The sequence below is a fragment of the Leopardus geoffroyi genome, chromosome B2, assembly GCF_018350155.1.
Source record: "Leopardus geoffroyi isolate Oge1 chromosome B2, O.geoffroyi_Oge1_pat1.0, whole genome shotgun sequence".
NCBI lineage: Eukaryota > Metazoa > Chordata > Mammalia > Carnivora > Felidae > Leopardus > Leopardus geoffroyi.
Genome location: NC_059332.1, coordinates 99,090,970 through 99,109,453, shown reverse-complemented (window position 1 = coordinate 99,109,453; position 18,484 = coordinate 99,090,970). Strand labels below are relative to the sequence as shown.

General features: G+C 41.4%; 1 protein-coding gene across 3 annotated transcripts in view; it reads right to left on the bottom strand.

The window, feature by feature from the left end:
* FIG4 (FIG4 phosphoinositide 5-phosphatase) overlaps positions 1-18,484 on the bottom strand; it is a 131,072-nt gene that overhangs the window by 10,902 nt on the left and 101,686 nt on the right. Inside the window, exon 23 of one of the 3 annotated variants that reach the window (XM_045499256.1) lies at positions 10,733-10,754. The exons of the other annotated variants lie outside the window; for them this stretch is intronic. Within the exon in view, the coding sequence (XP_045355212.1) occupies positions 10,748-10,754 (7 nt within the window). The 3' untranslated portion in view covers positions 10,733-10,747. Of the gene's footprint in view, positions 1-10,732; positions 10,755-18,484 lie in introns of those variants that run through there. 3 annotated transcript variants of the gene reach the window in all.

The window sequence follows — 18,484 nt, the reverse complement described above, 5'->3', positions numbered from 1 at the left end:
AAAATAGGAAATGTATGTTTACACACAGACACGCTACATATATAGATAAAATACTTATATACAATATATATTTATGCTTATATACACTAACTAAACTATTATATATTATATATTATAATATATAACTATTATATAAAATATATAATATACATATATATAAATAAATATACATATATATATATATATATATATATATATATTCTTTAAACATAATGCCGAGGAAAGGGCAATTCATACATTTCGGCCCTCCCCATAAAATGACATACAGTAAAACCTCGGTTTGTGAGCATAATTCATTCTGGAAACATGCTTGTAATCCAAAGCACCTGGATATCAAAGTGAATGTCAAGAACCACTGGCTCAGTTGTGATCGTGTTACGTTCAGTGTCATGTACTACTTGTATTGCAAGACACCACTCGTTTAGAAATGTATTAGAAATATTTGCTCATCTTGTGCGACACTCGCAGAGCGAGTTACTCGCCATCCAAAGTTTTGTACTTCAAATGAGTCCATGTGAACTCATTTTTACCGTGTCCATTTAGTGGACATTTACAATGTGTAGATACTGGAACAAAAGTATTGCTGATGAGTGGTTGGGGTAATGGAGCCAATAAATCTAGACAACGTATCGAAACACTACTTCTTAGATACAGTTGGAACATCTTGCTCTTAAAATGTGACTTTTTACACTGTTATATATAAAGAAATCAATGTAATACACATAAAGGCCTTAGAGGCTGTTTACAAGCTTGTCAGGGTAAAGTTTTTGGTTACATTATATCACTGCCATATATTAATGTCAATTAAATATAAAAAAATAACAATGTTTCCCTAATATTTACCATGGAAAAACTACTGTGCTTCAGAATTATCAATGTATTTCACCTTTTTATTGTAAAATAAAACACAGATATAGGAAACTGCACAAAACAAACACACAGCAATATTATAAGGTGAACACCACCAGGTCAAGGAACAGAAATTCCAGCAGCTGGGCTCCTTCCATGTGCCCCATTCCTATCACAACCATAGCAGCCATTGCCCTGACTTCTATACTAATCACTTCTTTGCACTTTTAAAAACGACTTTTTCGGGGCGCCTGGGTGGCTCAGTCGGTTAAGCGTCTGACTTTGGCTCAGGTCACGATCTCGCGGTATGTGAGTTCGAGCCCCGCGTCGGGCTCTGTGCTGACAGCTCAGAGCCTGGAGCCTGTTTCAGATTCTGTGTCTCCCTCTCTCTCTGACCCTCCCCCGTTCATGCTCTGTCTCTCTCTGTCTCAAAAATAAATAAATGTTAAAAAATAAAATAAAATGCTAAAAACGACTTTTTCATTCACGTGGGCAGCCTTAGGCTATAGTTTAATCTTGCCTGTTTTCAAAAGTGGGATATGATTTTTAAACTACAGATTCTCTTTCTTTTCCTAACAATTTATTAGCTGAAGGATCCAGGTTGTGGTTTCTCTCAGCCTGGATTTTGCTGACTGCATATTCATAATGCAGTTCAAAATGTTCCTCTGTCCTTTGTATTTCCTGCAAGTCAGCAACTGCATCTAGAAGCTTGGTGAGAATCTGCTTTGGCAAGACTATAGGAGGTGGGTGAGTTGTTTCATCAGGAGGCCCATAGTGTCTAGTTTTTTATCGTTTTTCATGTTAACAGCCAATAATGCTAAATGCTTACATCTGTTAATTCACTGGAGATTGCCAATGCTAATTATCCTATTTCTTTTTCATTTAACACTGTTTTTTTTTTTAAAAGGATGCTTTCCCTCCCCTCTTATTTTGTTATCCAGTGGTACCATTCATAAGATTCAGAGTGTCACATGCTTCTTTCCCTTTATTTTCTAGTTTTCCAGATAATGATGGTTCCCTATAATCCTTCCAAAGTGACCAGAATTAAAAAAAAAAAAAAATTATAAACTCATGAGTTTAAACATATTTGATGAGTTCCATTCCACTGCAATTATTATTATTATTGAAGTTCAAATGATCCTATCTTTATCCAGTGGGAGCCTCTTCAAGTTCACTCCTGAGTCCTCTTGATATGACCCCAGTAATCTTTAATAGCTTTCTTGCTATCTGGATTGACAAACATGTTCCAGATTCCTTTTGTACACTGACCTGGAATCAGCTGCTTCTCCCAGAGCCCTGGTTCCTGTTAGTGATGAACTGGTATTTCAAGACCACAAAGTGGGCACTAGAGGTTCTTCTTGTTACTGGAACATTGTATGTGTACATACAGCAAGTTCTTACTTGTTGATAACACTTCATCTCTGCTTTTATACTTAAGAGATTTCAAAATAATATTCTCAGTTCACATTTTTTTCCTTGAGAATCCTAAATATATTACTCCATTTTTTTGACATAAAGTGTTGCATCTAAAAAGTATGAGGATAATCAAATTTTCTTTCCCTTAGAAGTCTTCGCTTTTATTTAGATGTCTAAAGGGTATTTTTTCCCCCTTTAAAGTCTAGTTTAAAATCAAAACCACACTCAGATATCACCTCACGCCAGTCAGAGTGGCTAAAATGAACAAATCAGGAGACTATAGATGCTGGAGAGGATGTGGAGAAACGGGAACCCTCTTGCACTGTTGGTGGGAATGCAAACTGGTGCAGCTGCTCTGGAAAATAGTGTGGAGGTTCCTCAAAAAAATTAAAAATAGATCTACCCTATGACCCAGCAATAGCACTGCTAGGAATTTACCCAAGGTATATAGGACTGCTGATGCATAGGGGCACTTGTACCCCAATGTTTATAGCAGCACTTTCAACAATAGCCAAATTATGGAAAGAGCCTAAATGTCCATCAACTGATGAATGGATAAAGAAATTGTGGTTTATATACACAATGGAATACTACGTGACAATGAGAAAGAATGAAATATGGCCCTTTGTAGCAACATGGATGGAACTGGAGAGTGTTATGCTAAGTGAAATAAGCCATACTTAGAAAGACAGATACCATATGTTTTCACTCTTATGTGGATCCTGAGAAACTTAACAGAAACCCATGGGGGAGGGGAAGAAAAAAAAAGACATTAGAGAGGGAGGGAGCCAAAGTATAAGAGACTCTTAAAAACTGAGAACAAACTGAGGGTTGATGGGGGGGGGGTGGGAGGGAGGGGAGGGTGGGTGATGGGTATTAAGGAGGGCACCTGTTGGGATGAGCACTGGGTGTTGTATGGAAACTAATTTGACAATAAATTTCATACTTAAAAAAAAAATAAAGTCTAGTTTAACTTACTATATTGTATCATTCTGGGTTACTATTCTCATGTATATGGTGTGCTCTCTCAATATATAGTTTTAAGTAGTTATTTATTTTAGAAGGTTTTTTCTTTTTTGCCATTACAGTTTTAGTATTTTTTTTTCTGTTCTCTTGCTTTATTTTTCTTCTTCAGGACTCCTATTATCCATGTTAAATCTTTGCCTGTTGCCAGTATAGACACTTTCTCTTAAATCTTTGTGTTTCTTCATTTCTTTTTTATTTTTTTTTCAAAAATTTTTTTAACGTTTATTTATTTTTGAGACAGAGAGAGACAGAGCATGAACAGGGGAGGGGCAGAGAGAGAGGGAGACACAGAATCCGAAACAGGCTCCAGACTCTGAGCTGTCAGCACAGAGCCCGACGCGGGGCTCGAACTCACGGACCGTGAGATCATGACCTGAGCCGAAGTCGGATGCTTAACCGACCAAGCCACCCAGGCGCCCCCATTTCTTTTTAAAAAATTTTTTTTAATGTTTATTCATTTTTTAGAGAGAGAGACAGAGTATGAGTGGGAGAGGGTCAGAGAGAGAGGGAGACACAGAATCCCAAGCAGGTTCCAGGCTCTGAGCTGTCAGCACAGAGCCCGACATGGGGCTTGAACTCACAAATCACAAGATCATGACCTGAGCTAAAGACACTTAACTGACTGAGCCACCCAGGCGCCCCTGTTTTTCTTCATTTCTTTTTGAGTTTTTAAGTTTTGTATTTTAAGCTCATTTTGAAATAGCAGGCTTCAGTTTTAATCTCTTTTCCTGACATCTTCCTGCAAGGTCTGCAGGGAAACATCCCTGCTCTGTGTTCTTCTGTTCTCCTCGTAACTTCATATGGGATTGGATCTTGATACCTTTCTGATACTCATTATACAAAATTCGTTTTCCTGAACCTTTAGAAGGTGTGGTTCAAGAGAGGTTGACTGACTTGACCGAACTTCTTTGGTTGTCTTTGTGAGGGATTTAAAACCGCGGCAGACTGCTTTCTGAGATCTCCTGCACCTCTCTCCTTTCTCTCTTCCTCTTTTCCCTTCATGTCTGTCATGGTCCTGCTCAATTTTGAGTCCATGGAGAGTCAGATGGGTCCCCTGCCCTGGAAGGGAGCTTTGGCTGTTTGGTTTCAAGGGTTTATGTAGCCCAGACTGCCCCAGCTCCCTTCAGAACCCACCCAGAAGCCCCTGCACTCAGCTCGTACTGAACTGGGTAAAACATCCCGCTTTCAGCGGCTGTGCTCAGACGGGCCTGCAGTCATCTCCAGTGCATTCCTGTTGGCTATTCCGGTGTGTCAGATACCCTGCCGTTCCCTCCCCACTTCTTCCTCTTGTACAAACGCTGACATAATGCAGGTCTGGTGGCTGTTGGTGGGTTACCTCCACCACCTGCTTATTAGACTTAGGGATTTTTGGAGACACCTTATCACATAGTTTTGAGGTAAATGCGTACGGGTATTTGGTCTTGCTACCTAGTTGTTCTGTTTTCTGTGAGGATTCAGAGAGTTTAAAACTATGTTGTTGCTCTCTTCTTCCTGGAACCAACTTGGCATAGTTATCTTAAAAAGAATATTTTTCATCAGTCCCTGAGCTGATCCCTAAATCTGGTATGTCCTTGCCTGCGTGGCCATCCTGTCCTTGCTGCTGAAGTGGACACTGACACGACACCTAGGGCTGTGCTCTGGGGGAAAGTCTACTCTTGCTCGATGCCCGCATCTACTCCGTCAAGACGCGGTCTCCTCCGAGACAGCTGTATGCTGCAGACGTCCAGATGTGGAGGCTATTCAGCAATGCAGAGACTCGGGGGGAGTCGGCAGAAGGTGGCGGAACCCTTAATCTTGTGGTTCATCTGCAGCTGGCTCCCTAGGCGGTGCCTATATAGCAGCAGTAGCTCCAGCAGAGTTAGGACAATCAAAAACCACCGCCTATCAGCTACACTTCATTGCAGTGGATGGGAGACGGCTAGTATCCCAGCTGGATTTGGGTCATGGGGCTTAACGGGCAAGGCATTCCTTCCAGAGGGCTGCCCAAGGACCTCACTCTGCTTCCTGAGCCGGGCACCTTCACCATTCTTGCCTGATGGGAGTGATGACTGCTAATGTGAAAATGACATTTCCTATGCTCTCCCTTTCTAAATGAGCGTTTTTTATTTTCCTTTGCAAGCACTGTATATTGGGACAGACAGGTAGTCTTTTTGTTTATAGGTCAGTAGATTATAGAAGCCTTATCTGGACCTGATGAAGACAGCTGCACAAAACCCAGAGATCCTGGGCTTTGAATGAGATGCAGTAACTTGTGGGGGAGGGAGTGGGTTCTGCTGATAGTAGAGGAGTACGCATGGATCCACGGGTGGCTACAGGGACAGACTGTGGCAGATAACAGCATTTAGATTCTCCAGTATCTACCTGAAACCCCCTTCTAGTGTGCAGGGGCTGAAAAGCAGGGGGGAAAAAAATCCCATAGTCCTTTGCAGTTCAGGTTCAAAATGTGATTTAGGTTCTACCCACCACCTTGTACTCACAGGAGGCTTTGATTGAGAATGGGGCCATATGGAAGGAAACAAGACATAGGGTATCGGTTCTGCAGACTGGCCACAGCAGTGATGGCTTCCTAATTAGAGCTGAAGAGGCTGGTTTTGCACCCAGCAGCTACTTGGGATAGTTTCCCGATCAAGGCAAATGTGGAAGCCATTCTGAGGGTTTGCCATATGGTTTGGGGAGTTGTTCCTAAAAGCTGTGTCTAGAGTTTTCTTCTTCAGCCCTCCAGTGATTCTGAAAGTCACTTAAAATCCTATAATGAATCACTCTGTGTTTAATCTACCTAAAATGGATCATGTTTTCTGCACCTGAACTCTGACCAACATAGCCAGCCAATGAGCAAAGCACATGCGGCTCTGCTCTCTCTCGCTTTACCAAGGGGCGGGCAGCCAGGCTTCCCAGGTGACCCCTATTCCTGAAAGGGCCTAGCAGGAAGGGGATGCTTCCAGCAGTTGGACATAGTTGGGCATGCGTGTCTGCCACCAGAGGAGACAGAAGCGACAGTCTACCACAAGCACATATGTGAGTGGCAGTGGTGGTCCTTTTCATGTTTCGGCTACAGCCATCGATATTCTTATTGGCCGAGGTCTGGCAGAACGACACTATACATTCTCTCTGAGAACTGTAAAACAAAAATGTCATTTGTGTTTTTCAAAGAACTTTTGGGTTTAGAGAAATGAAGCGGGATGATTTTCAGACCTAACATAGGTAAGATGCTTCCAATTTAGGATGCAATTTATAAACTGCATGGCTTCCCTCCTGTTTGTAGGGCATATTATCTATCTTAGTATAAAAAGAAGTGCAGTTTTTCTCTGTTTCAGACATCGGAAGAGCGGCTGGCGGTATTTGACTGCATTATTTTTGCAGGCTACAACTTGAACGTTTCAGTTGTATAATGAAAGGACACTTGGCTTTGAGCCACAGGCAACAGGGACTGGTTATCCTGCACAGCACTAAGGCTGTTGTGCTAACAAGGGACAGGTTGCGCGTTAAGAACATAACAGCTGTTCTCAAAGGGCAAAGAGTGTAGCTGCACCTCCCAGAGTCATCCTTTCCCTTGTGCGGCCTGTGTAGACTCTGGAGCAGCTAGTCATCTATCTGACCTTACACAGTGACCTCTGAGAGCAATCTGTCCCTTCTGTCCTCAAGTTTCCTAGAAGAGCAGCAGCAGTGGCCGGTCCCTCCTGGAAACTCAGACCAATGGGTTACAGTAATGGTAGTGTGTCTTTTCTCCCTCACAGAGGTGATGACACCCAACTTCTATTCTTCACGCCCACTCAGATATTTTTACCTTTTCTATTTACAAAATGCTATCAATGAGTTTGCTATGTCATATCGTTACATCTCTTTTATCCTGCATCTTTTCTCTAATAAACTTTTTTTTTTTTTTTTAGAGCTTACTTCTTTTGAGAGAGAGAGAGAGAGAGCGCGCTCATGCTGGTGAGCAGGGAAGGGGCAGAAAGAGGAAGAGAGAATCCCAAGCAGGCTCCATGTTGTCAGCGCAGAGCCCAATGCAGGGCTCAACCCCACGGAACGTGAGAACATGACCTGAGCCGAAATCAAGAGTTAGATGCTCAACAAACTAAGCCACCAAGGCATTCCTCTAATAAAATTTTAATTTTAGAACCTCTTCAAATTTGTACAATGATTGTGCAGAATACAAAGAGTTCCAACATAGCCACACCCAGTTTCCCCTACTATTAACATCTTCCATTAGTATGGTACATCTATTGCAATTAATGAACTGATCTTGACACATTATTATTAACTAAAAGTCCATACTTAGTTTCTACTTGATGTCTTTTTTCTATTCTAGGGTCCCTTTCAAGATACATGACATTTAGGTGTCATGTTACCTTAGGTTCTTCGTGGCAGTGACAGTTGATTTTCCTTGTCTTTGATGACCTTAATAGTTTTTAATTTTGTTTAAGTTTATTTATTTTGAGAGAGATAAAGAGAGAGAGAGAGGGGCAGAGGGAGAGGTAGAGGAAGAGGGAGAGAGAGAGTCCTAAGCAGGGTCCGTGCTATCAGCACAGAGGTGGGGTTTGATCTCACAAACCCTGAGATCATGACCTGAACCAAAGTCAAGAGTTGGACACTTAACCTGAGACACTCAGGCACCCCAGACCTTGATAGTTTTGAAGAATACTTAACCTACATCTTTTCAGAGTTGTTTTGGAAGGAGGTATCAGTAGGATCATGAGTCTTCAAAAGAAAACCTAACAGTTCTGAGTTTTTAGAAAGACTCAGGCTTATGGCTTCATCTCTGTCAATATTCATCTGTGACAGAGTGTTGGGTGCACCTGCCCAGTGGATATTTAGACAGTTCCTGAGAGAACTCCTCTGGAGCAGGGGCTCCCCAACCTGGCTGATCACTACATTCAAATGGAGAACTTTACATAAAGTATAGATTTTCAGGCCATAGCCCAGTTGTACAGACTCAGAATCTCTACCAACAGGGTCTTAAATTCTGAAATTTTTATCTTTTAAAAAATAATAATAGTGCTAATTATGTTTTTAATATACAAAATTATAAAGCATGGCCCATAGTCTGTTAGTATTATTAATATAAATAGAAGTATGTATGTAGAAAATTTAAAGAGTAACTAAAAGTCCAATGCCTCCCTATAGTCATTTAACCATTTTCTAGGGACATTTTGGTTGCTCCCTGTTTTTATTGTTGTCTTTTGTTTTCTTGGGGATTTGTATTTCAACAAGTTTCCCAAGATATTCTGGTGTCATCAGAAATTTAGAACCCACTACTACGGAAGAAATTCACAATTCAGCTGTGGGAGAACAGAATGGCCCTTTCAGCTGACACCTTTTATAAAATCATAAAGTCCCACTCTTCCCCTTCCTCCCCTGTTGAACAAGTCAGCCTTAAAGCCGTTAGAGGGGGCAGAGCAAGAAGAGGCAGCCTGTAACAGCCTGGGGGGTGTCTGAACCCAAGTGGCATAAAGAGGGCACCCACACTGGGAGGGACAGCTTGGAGAGGGTAATCAGAGCCCAAGCAGGGTAAGTCCCTACAGAGGACAGACAGAGGGGAGTTAAGGCCTGAGTGGGTGAGGAGGGCATCCATGTGCAGGGGCAGCCTGAGGTAGTATGTCAGGGCCTGGGCAGGGAGAGGTAGGCGTGGGTATCCACGTGGAGGGGTGGCCTGGGGCCCAAGGGGATGAGGAGGGTATTCATGAAGGTGGGTGCCCCTGCGATGGAAGTCAGAGCCTGAATGGAGGGCGTCCATGTGGGGAGAGGGGTGCAATGCAATGGTGATGCAAGGCTGATATCAGGGGATTAATCAAATAAATAAATATAATAAGGGTAACAAAAGCCAAGTTTCTCACTACTGAAGAAAGAAGTCACTAACATGGAAAGGGAGAAGAAAGATAGAAACCCTGGATACCCTACAATTAGAGATATCAGTATGAACTTACAGATATGTATATTTAAATTTACTATATTTACAAATATATGCATTTGGATTAAGTAATACATAAAAACATATGTACTATATGCTTATATATGCACATATGTATATTTGTGCAGTCTGTATTTATACATATATGTCTATCTATACATATTTACATAGATACATATGTAAATGTGCGCATGTCTTTTGAGTGGGCCTGGGAGCAGCAACACCCCCACCAGCAACAGACACACCTAGTGCCCAGACCTTGGCTTTAATATCATTTTCCACTAAAAAGAACCAGGGATCCTTGGAGAAATGACTGCTTTCAGGGCTGGGGCAGGCAAAGAACATGATGAGCTTAGAACATTTTGTGCCAAAGATCAAGGGAAGTGTTCAAAGAATGATGAGGACATGTCAAAAGAACACAGGAGCCAGGTTGAAGGGGCTCAGGTGAAATTTGGGACAACTTGAGCATCAAAATAAATAATGAGTGTAACAGATTATTCCCCAATGAATAAACTAGGAAGCTGCAATCTCACACTGAGAGAAATAACTGAAAAAGTTGTATTGTAAGTTTGATAAAGAATGGGAAGTGTACATAGTTTGAAAGTATCTTCCACAAATATATTCATCAATTAAAAGGAAAAAAGAGCAACTTCACAGGGGAGAAGTCCAAAAGATACCTCTTTTAACCAAGGGATGGAAATAAAGATCATCAGTAATGGGACAAATTGAAATTGTGTGCCATCTGTTAGGATGCAATGGAAAGAACCCACTGTCACTTCTGTGATCTTCCTGTGTATATTCATTTTGTACCTTAAGACAACAAACATGTACTATGTCACAGTTTCTGGGGGTCAGGGATCTGGGAGTGGCTTAATTAGGTGATTCTGGTTTAAGGTCTTGAACGAGATTGAAGTGAAGTAGTCATCCAAGATGACAGTCAACCCAAGGTTTAACTAGGGCTGGAGAATCCACTTCCAAGCTCATTCAACATTGTTGGCAGTCCTCAGTTTCTCACTGGCTGTTGGCTAGGTGCTTCAGTTGACATGCTGGCCTATCCACAGAACTGCTCATGACATGGAAGCTGGCTTCCCACAGAGCAAGTGATGCAACAGGATCACTTCATAATTTAATCACTTCTACTATATGCTCTGGGTCACAAAGATCAACTGTGGTATCACGTGGGAGGAGACTGCACAAGGGTGGGAATAACAGGAGGTGGGGCCCAATTTGAAGGCTGGCTACCACACTACTGAAGGCTCATAATCTGAAGATCATCATGACAGACCCAAATCCATGGGCAAGGAGATGAAAATCAAGGAAGAATAGGGAACTGTTCCAGAGCGGGAGAGATTAAAGTGACAACTAAATACAGTGGGCGGCATTGAACTAGACCCTTTTGTGAATAAGGACATTATTGGGACAAATGGCAAAAAACTGAATGAGGTTAGAGGATTCGTTGGTAGCAATGCACTGATGTTGATTTCCTGATTTTACTAGATTGCATTGTGATTTTGTTGGAGAATGTTCTTATTTCCAGGAAATACCCACTCAAATGCTAGAGAGAGAGAGAGAGAGAGAGAGAGAGAACATCAGGTCTGAAACTTACTTTCAAATGGTTTGGGGAGAGAGGATGTTCCTCTGTAATTGCAACTTTTAGGTAAGTTTGAGGTTGTTTCCACATTAAAAATGTACATGAATTATAAAAACCGATGACAGAAATTCAAGTGTCTAAGGGAGAAAATCCTAATTCTGCTGTAGGTAGAATTATATAATGGTGCTGCTTTTGTAGGTCAAAAATGTGTGAATGCTGGTAATTTCATATGGTTCAACCTAACACAAGAATATCACAATAAACTAATCAATATCAAAGATAATGAAATTATGCATTTCCATAATTCAATTATGGAAATTCAATAATTCAATTTCATAAAACAATTCACAGCGTCCTTTCGAGGATCTCTCTTCTGCAATAGCCCACTCCTTGTCTAGCATCCCTAGCATCTGCCTCTCTGTCGATGCCCTTCCCTCAGCACAAAGAAGTTGCTGGAAAAACCCAACCTTAGAAACAGTCCCTTGATTTCCTGTTTCCCTCCGGATACATTCCTATTCTTTGCACTCTTTTCCAGCATTTTCTGAAAGAATGGGTTCTATTCCCCGTGTCCTCTTACTCCCCATTTTCCCCTAAACTCACTCTAAATGGGTTTATAAAGCTGCCACCCATAAACAGTTGCTCATCAAAGCCATCAGGTACTTTCCTGCTGACTTCTCGGTCTTCAACACTACTGCCCACTCTTTCCTTCTTGAGACATTTTCTTCTCTTGGCTTCTGTGAAACCACATTTCTCTGGAGTTTCCTTTTCTCCTCTTTGCTTGCATCCTTGCCCCCTACGATTCATCCCCCAGAAAGTATGCACAGTCATCTTCTACAGACGTGAACCGGAGCATGCCATTCAACCGAAAGCCCTGCAGGGGCTTCCCACTGGACAGGGTAACGCTAAGCTCCTGGGGGAGGTCCTGTGAGATCTGGCCCCTACCCAGGCCCACTCCACCCCACACTCGTCCCTCTGGGCCTCTCACTCAGCCTTCTGCTCGCTTCTCAAACCTGCCAAGCTTGTTCCCATCCTGCTCTTCCAGGCAGGTCTTCTCTGCTTCAAACGCTCTTCCCCAGTCATCTCAGGGCAGACGCCTCCTCTGCGTTCTGTCTTAGCTCACATGGTAACTTCTCAAAGAGACTTTGCCTCAAAACCTAATTTAAAACAGATTCCCACCCTTACCTGCCCCAATCCTTCTCTCCCATCACCCTGGTGTGTGTTCCTCAGAGCACATATCTTAATAGGAAACGGTCTTCTTTATTCGCGTATTAGTTCAGCGCTTGTCTGCCTCCCCTAGAACACAAGTGCCCCGAGTGTCTTGTCAGTCTTGTTCTTTACTGTGTCTCCAGTGTCTAGAACAGTGCCTGACACATGGTAGATGCTTCATAAATACTTGGTGAATAAATGAATCCCCTGCTTTCTGTTTCAAACTGCTAACGATTTCAAGCCATCAGATGTCTCACGGCTATGATAACAATCACAGAATTTAAGAGATGACCTTCCTTCCAAATCATCGTGTCCACACCCAGATCAAATGAAGAACCTCTTCACAACACTGCTGACAGAGGGTATATCCAGCCTCTGCTTGGGTACTCTCAGTAATGGGAGAACTCATGACTTTCCATAACGGAATGTTTACATGTCATTGCTGACAGCACTATGTGTTGGAAGGGTTTTCTCTTCAGTGACCCTAAATCTTCCTCCCTCTCTGTTCCACTTATATTGGTCCCTAAAGCAACTTAAAAAAGCTCTGCTTCACCTGACAGTGACTCAAATATTACTTGAGGGAGGGATCACATGAGTCCTACTTCTCCTCTCCGAGATAACGCTTTATGTGACGTGAAAAATGAACCAACACAGCACCTGAGAAAGGCCTGCAAAATTTGAGCAACTTGGTTTTAAAACAGCAAAACCTTTCTGACATCTTATCTGAAAAATAAAACGTGAGAGTGCCCTTGAGTGTTCAGAGAACACGGCCTCATTTCTCATGACTATCCTTCTGTTGTCTTAACAGCCTGCTTCTCCGCATCACAGCCTTCCCGGTGCTGAGGGAACCGCGGCAGTCACAGCCAGCCAGGCCCAGGAGCATCTTCTCCGAGACAAAGACCCATCTTGGTCAGAACAGAATTGTGGCTCTATGGTCTCATCTCTGGACAAATTTTACATTTTAAGAAGGTGAGAGAGAACTCTTGTGATGTCACTAGTCGTTAATGAGCCTCGTGGCAAGGGCTCTTTGCCAAGGGAATTAAACAATTTATTCTATGAGGGAAAAACCAGTTTGGATCTTACTCCCCTTTGGGCTTTCGGTGTGCATGTAGCGCAGGAGGAAGAACAGATGGTTGTGGTTAAATGGGCAGCATTCTAGTGTGTATCTGTACCCTTCCCTGTGACTTTCATAAGGGAGTAAGCACTCTATAAATACTATTGAATGAAAGAGTGAGAGTGAATGAAGAAACCAGTGAACCAGAGGGTCTCAGAACTAGAGCTGTAGTCTGAGCCTTCCTTTTACAGACAAGGAAGTATGGCCGTAGGGGAGTCAGAGCTGACGAGTGCCACATGCAGGACCAGACCACAGTGCTCCTGGGTCTTAGGCTCCAGACACTTGCTAAAGATTCATGCTGTCTCTCTTACTGGGCAGCTGTACAAGTGAATTTCCAGTTAACTGAATAGGCACACAGGACTTTTTGTTTTGTTTTTAATAACCAAATCACTGTGGATGATTTCCTCATATCTGGGTCGCACAAAATGATTATTTTTTTTTTTAATTTTTTTTTTTTCAACGTTTATTTATTTTTGGGACAGAGAGAGACAGAGCATGAACGGGGGAGGGGCAGAGAGAGAGAGAGACACAGAATCGGAAACAGGCTCCAGGCTCTGAGCCATCAGCCCAGAGCCTGACGCGGGGCTCGAACTCCCGGACCGCGAGATCGTGACCTGGCTGAAGTCGGACGCTTAACCGACTGCGCCACCCAGGCGCCCCCAAAATGATTATTTTTAAGCCAGTCACAGTAAGCCCATAATCCTTGGCAGGGACACAGTTAAGGACTGGATGTGACCCCATCCTGGCCATTGAGGCATCAGAAGTCTGCTAAGGAGTCCTGGGACCCCCTGCCTCTAAGGAGGAGACATAGGGAAGATGTTGCTCTTCTCCCTCTGGCACTATCACGTCTGATGGTGGACCTGCTTGCTGTAGCCATCTTGCTGCCAGTCTGAGGATGAGGCTTCACTGAGGACGGGAGCACAGAGAGATGGAAAGAAACTGGTGCTTCAGGATCTTATGAAGCTCCTCAACCAACAACTCTGGAGCCTGCCCTATCTGCAATCTTTCAGTGAGGTGAAATTATAACTTATCATTTAAACCAGCTGAGTCAGATATGCTGTTATTTGGAGCTGAAAGTATCCTAAGAGGTTTGAATCACTTAAAAAAAGTCTTTAAAAATATTTATTTGTTTTTGGGAGAGAGTGACAGAGCACAAGCGGGGAAGGGACAGACAGACAGGGAGACACAGAATCCGAAACAGGCTCCAGGCCCTGAGCTGTCAGCACAGAGCCCGACATGGGGCTCGAACCCAGGAACAGCGAGAGCATGACCTGAAGTCAGAAGCTTAATCGACTGAGCCACCGAGGTGCCCCGAAGTTCAAATCATTTTTGATAGAAACCTTGAAAATGAAAATATTCACTTTCTTGATTTCTTAAACGATTAAAAAAAAAAAAACACACAGAAAATAAACATTTCTTCAACTAGTCAGGGACATCACTCTGCTGGCGAGGACTGAGCAAGGCCATAATGTAGTAATGCTTTGGTTGCCTCCATGCTGCCTACTAACACAAATGCTCAAATATTCTATGCCATTAAGGTCTCAATCTTTTTAATCGCAGGACCCCTTTACGCTCTGAAAACCATTACTGAGGACCCCAAGAAGCTTTGGTTTATATGGGCTGCATCTACTGATATTTACCATACGAGAAATTAAAACTAAGAAATTAAAAAATATTTATTCATTTAAAAGTAACCACAGTAAACCCAATAAATGTTAGCATAACGTATTTCAATGAAAAATAACTACATTTCCCAAAACAAAAGAAAATGAGTGACAAAAGAAGTAATGTTTGACATGTTCATGATCTCTTCAACGTCTTAATATCAGACAACTGAATTCTCAAATATGCTTCTGGCTGAATCTGTCACGACATGTCGTTTTGATTCAAGTATATGAAGAAACTCTGGCCTCACGGAGGTATGTAGTTAGAAAATGAAGGAGTATTTTAATCATTGTTCCAGATAATTATAAATATTTGTCTTTGATTCAACCATAACTTGACAAATTTCTAAAAGGCTAGCTGCAATGGAGATATAACACAGTATCAACATTAACAAAAGTTTGGAAGAAGTTGAGTCCAACCCTCAAGGATGACTCTGAGAGGCTCAGTGGGGGAAGTAACTGCAGAAGTGGTGAAAACAGCAAGAGAACTAACTAGAATTAGAAGTAGAGCCTGAAGATGGGAGTGAATTGCGGCAATCTCATGAGAAAACTTGAGCAGATGAGGAATTGCTTCTATGGAGGAGCAAAGAAAGTGGTTTCCAGAGATGGAATCTACTACTCCTAGTGAAGATGCTGTGAAGATTGCTGAAATGACAACAAAGGACTTAGAAGATGACATAAACTTAGCTGACAAAGCAGTGGCAGGGTTTGAGAGGTTTGACTCCAATTCTGAAAGAAGTTCTATTGTGGGTAAAATGCTATCAAACAGCATCCCATGCAACAGAGAAATCATTCATGAGAGGAAGAGTCCATAGATGCGGCAAAACTTCATTGTTGTCTTATTTTAAGAAACTGCCCCAGCCACCCCAGCCTTCAGCAACCACCACTCTGAACAGTCAGTCAGCAGTCATCAACATCAAGGTTAAGACCCTCCACCAGCAAAAAGATTATGGCTTGCTAAAAGGTTAGTATTTTTTAGCAATAGAGTATTTGTTAAGTGAAGGTCTATACATTGTTTTTTTGACATAATGTTATTACACACTTAATAGACTACACTGTAGTATAAACATAACTTTTATATGCACTGGGAAACAAAAAATTCATTTGAATTACTTCATTGCAATATTTGCTTTATTGCAGTCGTCTGGAACCAAACACATAATATAGCTGAGGTATGCTAGCAATTTTAGAGTTCCCAAAAAGATACCGAAAATTACATTTTGCTCTTTTGCTATCTGCTAAACATTTATTGACTCTTCTGAGATTATCAGAATGTTTTTCCTAGTGCTAGTCTATTGTTAGAAATAAATGTACCTAACATATTAACTGTAGTCAATTTACTTCCCTATTTGCTAACCGAATAATAAAGGAACTATTAATTTAGCAATTCTCTTTTGAAATAAGCCTAAAAGAGTTTTATTTTCAAAGAAATATTACTTTGATGTACAGTGCTGGTTGACTTTAACATTAAGTAATGAATTCCTAACACAATTATACATAGTAAAACAAAATGGTTAAGAAAGTCAAGATCCCTTTTTACTTCTGGAGAGGAAAGGATACATTTTATTCAGGTACTTTGGTGCTTAATTAGTGTTTTGGTGACATCACACATACAGAGTAGAAACCATGACCCTTTACTAATGGATGTAAACCATCTTAGGGTTTTTTTACACGCTAATGGAAAGTGGGTTTGAGAGGATTTTTAAAAATGGAAAAATTTTCATTCTTTTCAACTGAGATCAAACTGCTGTAATTTTTTTTTTTAATCATAAGACTCTAAGAGTAAGTTAAATATAAAAACAAAGCAAAACTTTTAGAGCTTCATGTATTTGCAAACAACAGACAAATGGAAATTAGGAAATCATGGTTCTATTCTACGCATGCTGATCACGGGATTCTAAGAGCCAGTTACATATGGGGAAGGAATGCTTTTGAAGAATTCTTTTGAAGAGCTGCAGCAATTTGGTAGCAGCAGGGAACTGAAAATCAGACAAGTATGGATCAAGATGGTGCCACAGATCATTCCTGACCACTCCCCTTCACAAGGCCAACTGGCAAATACCCATAGACAAGACAGCTCTGTGAAAATCTCAGGACCCAGGGATGAGGCTAAAGCACCCCCTGGAAAAACAAAGATTGAGAAGGATGACCTTACAAAGGTTCAGAGGAGTGGCTACACTCCGACCACACTGCCCCTTCCCAGGACAGCACAATGCCATACCAAGAAGAGTCCCCTGGGAGAGAGCCAAAGCATAAGAGACTCTTAAAAACTGAGAACAAACTGAGGGTTGCTGGGGGGTGGGAGGGGGGGAGGGTAGGTGATGGGTATTGAAGAGGGCATCTTTTGGGATGAGCACTGAGTGTTGTATGGAAACCAATTTGACAATAAATTTCATATATTAAAAAAAAAAAAAAAAAAAAAAAAAGAGGAGTCCCCTGGGCATATGGTTTCTACACTGGGGGGAAAAGAGCCCAAAGTGGACATCCAGCACCCCCAGCGTGGCAGGGCCCTTCCCAGGAGGCCCATTTGGATCTTGCCTCACAGGGATCACAAGAAATCTGCAGGGCTTGACCACTGAGAAGGTAGGCAGGGTTTATAGGAACCAGGGCTCAGTCTTGGCAGGCCACATTTCTCTTTGCAGCTGCGCCCCTGCAGAGATCCTAAGTGGTGGCTGTGCTCATCTGCATAGCCGAGCTGATGGCCCTGTCTGGCCAGGGGGCTTAGTGGGCAGTGGAAATAAAAGGATGCTAATTAACATTACAAAAACATATGAATGTGTAATATTCAATGGTAATAGTAAATATGTAATCAAAGTCAGATCCTTTAATACTGTAATGGTAGTGTGTAATTCATTTGCAACTCTAGTTTAAAGTTTAAAAAAAAACATATCTAAAAAACATAACAATTTATTTTTGGATAGACAATATAAAAAGATGTAAACTGTAACACTGGTAACCTAAAATGTAAGAGGAAGATAGGTAAAAGTACAGTTTCTGTATGCTATTGAAGTTGTTATTAGTTTAAAATAGGATGTTATAAATATATTTTATGTAAGCCTCATGCTAACCACAAAGGAAAAACTACAGTAGACATACAAAAGAAGTCAAAGCATACTACTACTACAAAAAGCCATCAAATCACAAAAGAAGATAGCAAGAGAGGAAATAAGGAAAAAAGAATCAACAAAACAGAAAGCAATGAACAAAACAGCAACACTAAGTCTTTACCTATCATTAATTACTTTAAACACAACTGTATTAAATTTTCTAATCAAGAGACATAGAGTGGCTAAGTGGATAAAACACAAGATCCAACGATATGCTGCCTTCAAGAAACTGGATTTGTTTTACGGACACACACAGACTGACAGTGAAGGGATGGAAAAAGACATTTCAAGTAACTGGTAACCAGAAAAAGCAGCAGAGTAGTTATACTTATATCAGACAAAATAGACTTTAAGTTAAAAATTATCAAAAGAGACAAAGAAAGTAATTATATACTGAAAAGGGGGTCAATCCACTGCAAAGATATAAGAATTATAAATATTTATGCACCCAACATCAAAGCACCTAGATATATAAAGCAAATACTCATAGAACTAAAAAGAGAAATAAACAGCAACGCAGTTACTACCCCAGTGTCAACACACAGATTATCTACACAGAGAATCAATAAAGAAATAGCAGATTTGAAAAACACTATAGACCAA